The following is a 13,419-nucleotide window of genomic DNA, read 5'->3' as shown; positions in this document are numbered from 1 at the left end:
ATGTGACATCATATACCTACTACTCCATGTCATGTATATTGTTATTATAATTTCAGCTAATATGAATTCTGCTGAGCATAATGTGTCTGCTGCACAATAGTGAAAAAATAACAAAGTGAAATAAACCTTAGAAGAATGTGAATGACCACATCTCCTGACCCATTCACAAGACATCTAGACCATCACCTGTGTATTCAACTGGGTGGGGAACAAGTAGTAGACACAATCACTTTGACAATGGACCCCAGCTGAGAAAGAAGCTCATATAGCCAATCATATCTAAACCATGGACTTGAAATCAACTTGCCGTGACCATGTTTAGGTAACTGGTCAGTCAGTGAGAAGGGAACATGTGATGAGCCAATTAACTCTGTTTTGTGTTTTAAGAAACTCCTTTTCTGCAGGCCGTCCAGAACATAAGAAGCAGGACACTGAGTAGGTACTATTTTTCTCTCTCCATCCAGCCTGCAAGCTCGAGCTCTGCCTGTTGTTTGTTTACCCATACATCGTAGGTAGTGTTTTAGAAATCAATTCAGCAGCTGCTGGCTCCAGAAAAAAAAGGCAAATCTCTCATCTCATTAAATCATCTCAATGTCAAATCAAGAGGGATAATTGAACCAGCCTGGAACCATCCAAGTCATTGATTTGTAGACTACTGACTTTTATTGGGCTTTAAAATAATTGCTTAGTCTATTCTCCCACTTTGTAGCTTACCTCTGTGTGTGTGTGTGAACTTTTGAATGCATGTGCGTGTGAGAGTTGGAGCATTTTTATTTATGCCAAGTGTTAAGTACAAAAAAATACTATTCTCTTTTATTTTTTAAAAGCTTACAAAGATACTCGTCTGTGTGCATCTTTTACAGTCGCAGCATGTAAATGGTTAAACACTCATTAAATTGGCAAGCACATCCTTTTAAAAAACCCTGTTGCGGTCGACAGAAGAGTGAGAAAAGAGGGGAACCTTTCTACCCCTCCTCATCTGATCATAACAATACACTATGAGAGTAATTCTGTGTTTTGGTTGGAAAGTTGTAAGCAGTAAACAATCATTTTTTTTGTAATAGGAACATAGGAGGAGGGGCAGGCCATTTGACATTCCTTGTAGAAGCAGTGCAGGAGCAGACTTATCTCAATGTTCCCTATATAAGGAACAATAAATAAATTGCAATCATTCAAGGGCACTACTCGTGTGTGCTCTCTGGGATTGCTGCCTTGTAGATCATTACCAATCATCAGTGATGATGGATTCTGTGAGGGGACTGAGACCTCACCCTGTATATATTTTTTATAAAATAGATATCAATATCATGTTTATCTCTAAAATTTAAAAAAAAACTGGACAAAAACCTTTTAAAATGACTGAATCTGTGTCTGTCTGTGACACTTGAACAAAAGGAGTTAGCTGGCGGTTTCAAAGAAACGTACACTTGTTATCTCTGAAGAAATGTTGATGACACATTATGGACTGCAGAGGCCAAAGTCAAAGAGAACTATACAAAGGCCACCTGTATTTCATAAACCAGGCTGGCCAACCAGAGTCTATTTGTCTGCTAGGACAAAGGACCCTGCAACTTTTCTTTCAATTCTTAATGATTGAGGCAATTAACCATCTCGGGGTCCAGGCAAGGGATACACATCCCTTGTCAAAGACAATGTGGAGAGGTGGGAGTCATGGACATGAAGCTTTAGCTGGTGGAACCAGTTGTATTTCCTTGCTCTACTGCAAACTCAGTCTGACATTTTACCATCTGAATAGCAGCAGCACAGAAAAGGGGCTCTGCCCAGGCTGATTGCCTGGCCCTATCTACCCTGTTTCTACTGGAACTTCTGCACCATTGCCTACAAGGCTGATTCATCTCTGCATGTGTATCTCATTGTGTGATGTCAGCTTCACTGGAAAAGTGAATTATATGGCATCGGTTTTCAGCCTGCCAATGTCCGTGAAGGAATACTTCATTGGACTTTCATTCCGGACTCTAGAACCTACATGAAACAATGATTTACTGTGGTACACAGAAGGCAATGTGGTGACTCTCCTCCCATGGTTTGAGAGTGTGCAAATAAACTAACCCTTTGAGTTGATCTTATCTCGAGTTTGCTATGGGGTTATTAATAGAAAATTTAGATCACACCAAAACAGAGAGGTTGGGAAATACACCATCACTTAGAAAAGGGGGAAGTAAATCAAACATCTTTTTGTGTACGATTGGGTGGTGAGAAGATAAATCAGGTCTGCTTAAATTAAACCCCCTCCTGTCAGTAACAATTCTGATGGATTCTCCTGTCACTTCGATGGATGAGTGCTCAGCAAAATCAAAGGCTGGTTTACAGTCTAGATTGATGTTGCTTAATGTATGATATTAGATCATAATAATTTGCATAACCGATTGCAAATACTGTATATGAAGTCAGTGCTGGAGGTATGGGTGCAGGCATTGGCTTTGCGCTGCACTCGCTTGCCCTGAAGGCACTTGAGTCTGTTCTACCCAAATGTTGAAATTGTTTGACGACTGAGATTTCTCTATTTGGGTCTGTCCAAGGTTGTTTGGTCCCATGTATTGAGATCTAGCTTGCAAGCTCCGAGGTTGGTTTTTAGATTGTCTTTATGTCTAACTTTGGGACATCTTGTGGCACCAGTTCTCTACTGGCTGTAGAGTACTGACTCTAGAATGCAAGAATCCTCCATGAGAACCATATGACCAACCCACGCACGAACACAAGACCCAGCAAAGCTGAGCTCTGATGAGCACGCTCTCAATGCCAGGTATGTAGCACTTTGCATAAATATCATGTTGGGGAATTTTGTCCTGCCACCTGATGGTGCAAATAATCTCAGACAGTGAGGATGGAATGCTTCTAATTGCTTTATGTGATGCCAGTAGGTTGTCCAAGTCTCACACCTATAAAGAAGTGATGAAGTGATGTAAGAACAACTGCCTGATAGACTTTGATCTTTGTTCTGAGACAAACTCCATGCTCTTTCCAAAGTCTGTGAGTGAGACTGCCAAACGCTGAGCTTGCTTTTGCCAGGTCATAGTTGATTCCGTCATCCAGAGTAGTGTTACTGTAAAGAATACTCACCAGATTGCAAAACTTCTCTATTGAACTGAGGGGTGTATTGTTCATTGTGACTGCAGAGTCTTGGGGTACGTGGCCAGAGGCGGGATGATACAAGACCTCAGTCTTCTTCAGGCTTACTGTCAGGCCAAAGTGTTCTGAGGTTAGGGCAAAGTGATCAGTAGGCAGCTGAATGTCCTCCGTAATATGTGCTATGATAGCACAATTGTCCATGAACAAGAGTTCACTCAGTAGCTGTTCAGTAACCTTTGTGCAAGCCATTATCCTTTGGAAGTTGAAGAAGTTGCTGTCTGTCTGAATTGAATGAGTGCTCCTGTGTCAAGATCTTGGAGTGCACACTGGAGCAAGGCTGAAAAGTACATGGGCCAGAATTTTCTCGTCCGATGTGTGAAGTGACATGTGGTGACATCGGGCGAGTGTCCCGATGTCACTGCGCACCATCACAATATTTAGGTGGGCGGGCACGCGATATTCTCAGATGCACACCCGCCTTTAATTAATCAGCTAGTTAAGGCCCTTGAGGCAGCAACTAACTGCAATTTTTCAGGGCCCGTGCGATCTTTAGGGCGTCGCACAGGCACAATGGGCAGGCGGGTAGGAGGCCTTTGTATAAACCTCATCCACGGGCGGGATAAGAGGGGTGAGTGGGATTGCAAGTGCTATCTGTTGGATATTTAATTGTGAAAGTTACTGCTACTTGCCTGTGTGAGCAGGAATACTTCAAAACTCATCACAGCTGCTTGGACAGGAGTAACAGTCTTCAGGTCAGGGCTCTACAGCAAAGATCATTTTTGGGACCTGCAGGTTTCAGGAAGCCTTCCCTTAGCCTGGGAATGGGAGTTGTGCTCTCCACTGGAGGCACCTCCTCTGAGGAGGAAGGAAGGGCCAGAAGGGGTAGGAGGCCAGGAATCCACATTCAGCCTCCAAGGAGTCACCTTTGGGAAGAGAGACACAGGCAGAAGGGGTGCAGAACCAAGAGGTAGCCCAAGGTGGAAGGGGCTGAAGAAGACAGCACTAACCTGCAGCCAGGGTATACAGGCAGCGAAGCAGCTACCTCAATATGTCTGAGGTGCAGTGCCGAAGGAAGTGGGGGAGGGGGGTGCCTTGGGGGGAAAGGCTGACGGCTGCATTAAATGACCTCAGCCAACATGGTACTCACCCTTCCTGAGAGCAGGAGGTCATTGAATCTCTTGCAGCATTGGACCCACGTGCATTGCACCACATCATGGGAGCTCACACTCTCGGCCACCTCCTCCCAGGCACGTTTGGTCGGGGGGGGCCTCCACCTCCTGTCCCTCGGAAGCAGGACCTCCCGCCGTGCTGCCACCCCCTCCAGGAGGGCAGCTAAGCACTCATCTGAAAAACAAGGGGCACACTGCCCCACAGCTCTACCCTCCGGCCTGGCCTGCTCTGCTGGCCTACCCTCCGGACTTGCCTGCTCTCTAGAAGCCCTCTGGTTACTCTGGTGAGCCCTTCTACCTACCATTGTGAGCAGCCTTGCAAAGGCTGCCAGTGCTTCATTTAAACAGGCCGCGGGTCGCCATTGGACTCGGCGGTCAGTGCGCTGTGCGCACACCCGCGCCCGCGCCCGCTCCCGCTCTGCCCGCCCGACATGGGGAATATTCTCCCCATGGAAAACACAGCTGGGGCCAATACACAGGCTTGCTTGGTGCCACCGGTAACAGGAAAGGCATCAGATGACACACAACTTTGCATCATCGTGTCTATCATGCCATTGTGGAATGAGCAAATGACACTGGTCATCTTTTCATGGAAGCCATAATTGTACAGAACCTTCCACAGGTCTTCCCAGTTTTCTGTGTCAAAAGCCTTGGTTAGGTCAACAAACACCATATAGAGGTCCTTATTTCTTGAATTTGATGTGCTGCAAAGATTATGTCTATAGTTCCCCATCTGGCACAGAAGTCACAGTGTTACTCTGGGCACACAGAGTCAATAAGGTGAGTGACATCCGGTTAAGAATAACCCTTGCAAGAATTTTTCCTGCTGTTGAAATAAGTTATATTCCACGATGATTATCACAGATGGACTTGCTCCCTTTCCATTTGTAAAGTTGAGTTTTGGTGGCATCTTTGTAGTCTTGGGGCACAGGGCCCTGGTTCCAGGTTAAGCAGAAGACATTAGTGAGATTTTTAACCATGTGAGTTCCTCCATGCTTGAATGTTCCAAGTGGAATGCCATCAGCTACAGACAACTTGCCATAGAAATCTGATTTATGGCCTTTGTGACTTCTGCTCAAAAAGGATCCAAAACAAGCTCTTCCAGAGTGTTGTGCTGTGGAAGTAACTCAATGCTATCAGAGCACACAATGGATTGTTGGTTTAGGACATTGCTAAAGTGCTCTATTCAACGAGAGGGAATCTCATGCCTAACTGTGAGGAGCAGATAGCCATCTGCAGAGAGGATAAGTGTCGCAATGTTGGTTTTGGGCCCATAGACTGATCACAGGCCTTCATGTAGAGCCTTCAGGTCATTTTTAGGATGGGGATGACAACTATTAAAAGGAGTCATTTTATGAAGATGTATGCCCATTATGGAGCCTTGCCCATATGATAAATTTGGGCTTACGGGCAGGGAACCTCCAAATGTCCAACTTACACTCCCAGGAGGCCAGATTTTTATTTACTCTTATTTATTTATGGGTTATGGGCATTGCTGGCTAAGCCAGCATTTATTGCCCTTCCCTAATTGCCCTTGAGAAGGTGGTGGAGAGCTGCCTTCTTGAACAGCTGTAGTCCATGTGGTGTAGATACACCCACAGTGCTGTTAGGGAGGGAGTTCCAGTATTTTGACCCAGCGACAGTGAAGGAACGGCGATATATTTCTAAGTCAGGATGGTGAGTGGTTTGGAGGAGAACTTCCAGGCGGTGGTGTTCCCATGTGTCTGCTGCCCTTGTCCTTCTAGATGGTAATGGTTGTGGGTTTTGAAGATGCTGCCTAAGGAGCCTTGGTGAGTCCCTGCAGTGCATTCTGTAGATGGTACACACTGCTGCCACTGTGCGTTGGTGGGAGGGAGTGAATGTTTGTGGACGGGGTGCCAATCATGCAAGCCACTTTGTCCTGGATGATGTCAAGCTTCCTGAATGTTGTTGGAGCTGCATTCATCCAGGCAACTGGAGAGTATTCCATCACACTCTTGATTTGTGTCTTGTAGATGGTGGACTGGCTTTGAGGAGTTAGGAGGTGAGTTACTTGCTGTTGGATTCCTAGCGTCTGACCTGCTCTTGTAGCCACTATATTTATATGGCTAGTCCAGTTCAGTTTCTGGTCAATGGTAACCCCTAGGAGACTGATAGTGGGGGATTCAGCACTGTTAATGCTGTTAAATGTCAAGAGACGATGGTTAGATTCTCTCTTGTTGGAGATGATCATGAACTGGCACTTCTGTGGCGCGAATATTACTTGCCACTTGTCAGCCCGAGCCTGGATATTGTCCAGGTCTTGATGCATTTGCACATAGACTGCTTCAGTGTTTGAGGAGTCGCGAATGGTGCTGAACATTGTGCAATCATCAGCGAACATCCCTACTTCTGACCTTATGATAGAAGGAAGGTCATTGATAAAGCAGCTGAGGATGGTTGGGCCTAGGACACTACCCTGAGGAACTCCTGCTGTGATGTCCTAGAACTGAGATAATTGACCTCCAATAACCACAACTATCTTCCTTTGTGCTAGGCATGACTGAAACCCGCGGAGAGTTTCCCCCCTGATTCCCATTGGCTCCAGTTTTGCTAGGACTCCTAAAATATATCCTTCCATTCAGTTATGTAACTCTCCAAGTTGCTATGGCAACTTTAGAATCATCATGTATAAACCATGGCACCATAATCCCATTGCCATGCCACTGTTTGCTTTCTAATTTCAAACAAATTTAACATCTCCAACCCGAAGAGTTAAGACTTCAACATTCCCATGGAAATAATTAATATATTTACATAATTATTATTAATAAAGAAAGGATAAAAGTATATTAACTTCTCAAAATTCTTGAAGGTCAATCCTTTCTGGTGTAAATCAGAAAATAGTAGTTCTGATTTTTAATTGGCTTGGAAACCACAAGGGAGGCTTTAACCTGGAGGGGTGTGAGGGTTTGGGTGCAGGTGGGCCGATTAAATCTGGCAAAAATACAAATGCAAAGGGATGCTAGCTCCAACCCACCAACTTTCATGTTTAACTCGAGTGTGTTGGGCTGTTGTGGCAATCCTCTCGGGAGAGGGGAGTTGCTTATTAACATATGTGAAGCACTTGATTGGAGTGATATAAGAACGCAGTTTTAAGTTTAATTTCCCATCCACAGTATTTCCCAGCTTCCTGAAACTTGCTATTGAAAACAAGCTGGGGATGCAAAGGAAATTGAGGGAACTGATTAAACTCATGTGAATATTGCAACATACATTCAGTGCGCACAGCTGCTTTCTTACTTAATAGTGGGAAAGAGGTTATTTTTCACAGTACTGTTGCTGAGAGTTGCTTTTTCACACTTTGGACATTTTCTGAATCAATTCCAGATTGGTGGTGCTTCGGCCCACTTAGTTAGGTCCCTGGAAGAGGAGCAATATGAGCATCAGCAGCAGGAACAGCAGCCTGCTGTTCAGAGACTTACAAGTGGACATCAGAGAGGGTGGCAACAGAAGAATGCAGCTCTCAGGAGGAACAGCCTGTGAAAGAGAGTGTGCAGGCAGAAAATTCAGTTTCCTTGACATGTCAGATGCGCAGTACTTTAGGAGGCTCACATCTGATGATGGCAGACATCTGCAGCTTCTTAGAAGACCTGCTCCCTGCTGGACTTGGTGATCACGTGCTATCAGTGGCTGTGAAAGTGACCACCACCCTGAGCTTTTTACTTCCGGTGTTCCGGAACCTTTTAGGGGCTGCATTGGAGACGTATCCAGAATCTCCTGGTCAGTAGTCCACAAATGCATCAAACAGATGACTGATGGTTTCTTTGGCAAGGCTGGCAATTATATGCACTTTGCCTGGAATGATGCCGGTCAGAATGAGCAGGTGCTCGGATGTGTATCCTTGGCTGACTTCCCACAAGTTCAGAGCATCCCACCAACTCTGATCAACCAGGAGGATTCATCAACCTCAATCTGCCACTGCAACAATGTGCACCTGGGGTGCAACCACAGAAAAGCGTTTCTGCAGAAGTGCGCAAGATTCCCACGAAACAGTCATGATGCTTTGCCCGGTGATTGTCCAAGCTCCCTGACCTCTCTGGACCCACGGGGATCTGAGACTCTCTTCCCCAGGAACCTTTGGGTTTTGGAGCTGCCGGAGCCCCTGTTAAAAATTGCTCCACCTGCACCTGGATGTAGCCAGTGGGCTATTGAGTGAAGGAAAGGCAATGGGTAAGAAGTGGAAGGGCTTTGATTAACATTTCCCTCCCATGCCAACTGTCACCATCATCCCTCTCATGGACCAGCTGCACTTCACTGCTACTCCTCTGCTGGATAGCGTCTTGATGCAGGTCAGTGTTGCACAGTAAGGCCAAGGCTAAGGTATCTGTCATTCTATTTAAGGTGGTAGAGCAGTTGTCATCCAGAATCTGCATGGCTATGGTCAAGGCGTGCATGGAATCCTTTGAATGGAGTTTGATCTTCTCTGGAGCTGGCCACTCCACCCATGCAAGAAGACACTGTGGCAATACCCTGCGACATCATCCCACTCCCACACATGCCTGAGGGAAACACTGTCATCCTCTCTGCAATTGGGGTCAACATGCTTGGAAGGCCTGTCAATACATTGTGCATTCTCTGCTGCTCTTCAATGATTCTCTTTTCACCGACAGCTGAGCAGAGCTTGGAGAGGACTGCACCCTCTGACACAGACTCTCCATAGCTGTCCCGCCACACTGTCAGCTCTTGCTCACAGTGTGGTGGGACAAAAGTGTTAGTCACCAGGTCAAAACTCAATATCTGTTTTACTTGTTCCAGAAAGAATTAGCTCTTCTGAAGGTTCATTCTTCACCAGGTCCATGGATGTGTGAAGGCTTTGGCGGGGAGAAAAGATACGAATTAGTACTGGCAAGATAAGTCCATTTTAAATTATCATTATGAAAATTATTATTTCACCAAAATCAAGTCAACATGACTTAGTTTTGTATGGCATGCAGGCGACTGATATTTAATAGCATCACCGGATAGCTGGGAGATCCCTATTTCCCCATCTCTTCTGCAGCTGTTACTTGAGAAATCTATGGAGGGTCACCTCTGGCTCTCACCCTCTCCCTTGTGTTCTGTAATGAAGGAAAGAACAGACCTATGGGTGAATGCGATGACATATGTTCATCTGATGGATGCAGTGCATTTGGTGAAGTTGGCTATGAGGGTGGGGCATGAAATTGTATAAGGATGAAAATGAGTGACGGATGGAAGTGAGAGGGAGTGCATAGAAAGAGAAGGATGGGTGCATTTGGAAGATAAACGAAGGAGTGATATGATGGAGTAGGCTTGACAAGGCAGGGTGGGGCTGAGGTGATGCACACAGCAAATGTAGGTAAATGTGCAATAGCATTCACCTTTCCTGACCCACTTAGCTCATTGAAGCACTTCCTGTACTGAAGCCAGATACATAGCAGAATGCTGATCTCCTGGGTCACCTTCTTTCTGTAAACAGCAGGTTCCTTTCTCCCATTGCTGGGGAAGAGTATCTCTCTCTCTGAAGCTCCTCACAGCCCCCAGAAGTATATCAAGGGAAGCATCATTGAAGCAGCGCAATTTTTGAATCTATTGTCACACCTTGTCTTCTCTTGCTTTCAATTCCAGACTGCTCCAAATTCCATCTTTGAATTGGCCCTTCAAATAGTAGAGTTGAGATTGTGTCATTCAGGTCCTCATCAAGCTCATTGCTGTGCAATCAAGTGAAAATCCGGAAGTAAAATGTATATCACATTAAGATGACACTGACAAATGCCGTGACCCCCTCACTGCAGCATCTCGGAATTAATATCGAGGATTAAAGTCCAGTTGGGATTGTATTTGTATTTTTGTAGCATTTTCCTTTCACTCTTTCATATGACAAGATAGTAGTCATATAACCTGCTCCCGGCTCTCCACCAATGGGCACAGGATGCACAGAAGTGACCGAGGTGTGTCAACTTAATCTTTTCTTCACTGTTGTGGGCTGGGAGACATAGGATGTTTAGCATACACAGATATTTCCACTTCTGGGAGAGTTCAAAAATAGGGATCATTAATAAGATAATAGTTACTAATAATTCAAAAAGGAACTCAGGGAAAAAACACTGTACCTAGAAAGTAGTTAGAATGTGGAACTCACTATCACATGGAACAGTTGAGATGAATAGCCAAGATGCATTTAAGGAGAAGCTAGGGATAAGTCATGAGGGAGAAAGGAATAGAGGATATGTTGATAGGATGGGTTGAAGTAAGGTTGGGGGTAGACTCATGTGGAACAGAAACACCAGCATAGACATGTTGGGTCAGGAAACTGTTTTTTTAAAATTCTATTCCAAATAATTATTATTCAGTTTATGTGGATACAGTAGTTTATGTGGTTTCATCATTTAGTTTGTGTGGTAACAGTATGTAGTAGTAGGGAACATCTAGACTATAGTGTTCTCAACAAAATAATTTTTAAAATAACCAAGCCAAGAAAGATGCAAGAAAAAAAAAGACCATCATCATAGCTTAAGGGAAAAAAGCTGAACTTTGAGGGGATGAGAATGGAACTAGGGGAGGTAACTGGGAAAGAAAATGACAAAGAGCAAGAATAGCAGGAAATATTTAAAAAGGTGATCCGTTGTGTTCAAGAGAAATATATTCTGCCCAAAACACAAAAATAAAACAGCCAAAAATCAAATACCATGGATGAACAAAGAAACAAGAACAAAACAGAAACTAAAAAGTAATGCATTAAATTCATACACAATAAAGGAGAGGATACAAAAGGAAATACTAAAAGGTTAGGAAAAAAGTCAAACCAACAAATCAATGAAGTAACAAACTATGAAATTAAACTAACAAACAATATAAATAGAAATGAAGTATTCCATAAACTCATCAATTAAAAAAAGGAAAATTAGAATAGGGATGGGGCCACTCATGAATGCACATGATAAACTCTCAGTTAATGACAACAAAATAACAGAAATAATTGAAGTTATTTTGTCTCCATGTTCACCAGGGGCTCTAATAGGATGGACATGACGTTAGAATGAGAATCAGAAACCACATAATGACCTTTAATATAGAAAGTGGGAAGATAATTGATCCACTAATCAAACTTTAAGAGGATAAAATCCCTGTCTGATGGATTGTATTCGCATATATTAAAATAAAGTTAGACAAGTGACAGCGGAGTCACTATTACAAATGTATAAAATTCATTGGAAAAGGAAATTGTGGCAGAGGACTGACAGAGGGCTAATGTGATTCTTATATTTAAAAACTGAAATAGAACATATAGAGGGAACTCTAGACCAGCTAATTTAATAATGTCAGTGGTAGGTAACATAATGGAATCTTTACTCAAAGATTTATTTGAAGAACATTGTAAATCAAAAATATAATAAATGGTCAACAAGGATTTCAAAATGGAAGGCCATGCTTGGCTGACCTTATTGAATTATTTGAGGAAGTAACAAAAAAGATTAGATTCGGTTAACATACTGAATGTAATATATGTAGATTTTTCAGAACTACATTGATAAGGCGCTGCATATTAGTCATATAACTAAGGCCAAAACATGTGGAATCAGGGGGCAAGGAGCAGCTGGCTATAAGACTGAAAACAAAGGGTAGGAATTAGAGGTAGTTACTCAGGTTGGCAAAAGGTGTTCCACAGGGATTGGTGCCAGGACAACTGTCATTCACCATTTACATAAAAAATTTGGATTCAGGAATTGCGAGTGCAATTTCAAAATTTATGAATGACACCACATTGGTGTACAGTTAACAGTGAGGAAGATTGTGAGAAAATAGAAGATGACATTGATAAACTTGCAGAATGTGTGCGTAATGAGTAAATTAATTTCATTATAGATAAATGTGAGATGTGCATTGTGGTAAGAAGAATATGGAGGCCACATAATTCCTTGTAAAATGAGGGTCTAAATGAGGTAGAGGTGAAAAGGAATCTAGGGATATAGAAACAATAATCATTAAAAGTAGTGAAATAAAAACAGAAAATGCTGGAAAAGCTTAGCAGGTCTGACAACATCTGTGGAGAGAGAAACTACAGATGCTGTCAGACCTGCTGAGTTTTTCCAGCATTTTCTGTTTTTATTTCAGATTTCCAGCACCCGCAGTACTTTGCTTTTATATTAAAAGTAGTGATACAAGTTAATAAAACAAAAACTAAAAAAAATAAACAAAGCACTAAGATTCACTTCTAGAGGCCTGGAATGGAAAAGCAGACCAATTATATTAGACTAATATCAAATCTTAGTTAGGCTACAATAGGAATAGTGTGCATAGTTCTGGTCTCCTTACAAAAATGAAATGGATGAATAGGAGAAGGTACAAAAAATTATTTAAAAGGATGATACCAAAGCTAAGAGATTAGACCTATCGAGAAAGATTGAACAGACTGAGGCCTTGGATACTTCCCTGACATGTTGCAGTTAGAAACACACAACTTACCATTACAGAGCTACTTGTCCAGTGAGTACATCCTATCCATTACCACATTACTGTGCAAAGCAGGAAGAATTTCAGCTCTCTGGGATAAGTTCATCCTTCCATGTTCCATCAGTGAAACAAGCTGGCTTGTCAATCATCAGCAGGAAGGCTGTGGAAATGCTTGGCTCAGGCACCAGATTAACGGGTCTACTCGATGCAATCTTCTACTGTCTGACATATCACCTTGTGGCAAATTTACCTCAAAAAGAAATCTAACTTCTCCAAGAATGATAAACTGCTTACTCTGAAGATAATATGTGTCTAAGTCTTGTAGCTAATTAAAATCCAGTGTCAAATCCCACACGTACAAATTTTAGCAAACCTTTATGAAGACAAAGTGAGGTGAAAGGTAAACACTTGGTGGAGCATTTTCCATAAAGTTTAACAATTGTCCACATCAACCTGTGCTACGTCAGTTAGAACATTTTCCAATAAGGACAGATGTGCCCCATTACTGTAGAGTAACAATGTGTCTAATCTACTCACATCCTTCAAGGTGATAATATTTGGATGCTGTCCATATCGTAACAAAATTTCAATTTCCTCTGATGGGTCTCTTTTGCTTTTATCGATAATCTGGAAACATAAGAGTGAAAGCTGTTTTATCAATGGCATTCACTTATAATTTCAGAAAACCTCTGTGTGAGCGATTTATATAAGGTTTTTTTTCTCCATT

General features: G+C 42.9%; 1 protein-coding gene across 1 annotated transcript in view; it reads right to left on the bottom strand.

The window, feature by feature from the left end:
• The window catches only part of LOC144690122 (ribosomal protein S6 kinase alpha-2), a 435,548-nt gene that overhangs the window by 46,081 nt on the left and 376,048 nt on the right, over positions 1–13,419 (bottom strand). Inside the window, exon 15 of the mRNA XM_078557599.1 lies at positions 13,230–13,319. Within this exon, the coding sequence (XP_078413725.1) occupies positions 13,230–13,319 (90 nt within the window). The remainder of the gene's footprint in view (positions 1–13,229; positions 13,320–13,419) is intronic.

Source organism: Cetorhinus maximus, chromosome 14, assembly GCF_964194155.1.
Source record: "Cetorhinus maximus chromosome 14, sCetMax3.hap1.1, whole genome shotgun sequence".
Taxonomy (NCBI): domain Eukaryota; kingdom Metazoa; phylum Chordata; class Chondrichthyes; order Lamniformes; family Cetorhinidae; genus Cetorhinus; species Cetorhinus maximus.
This window is presented reverse-complemented; position numbering and strand designations above follow the sequence as displayed.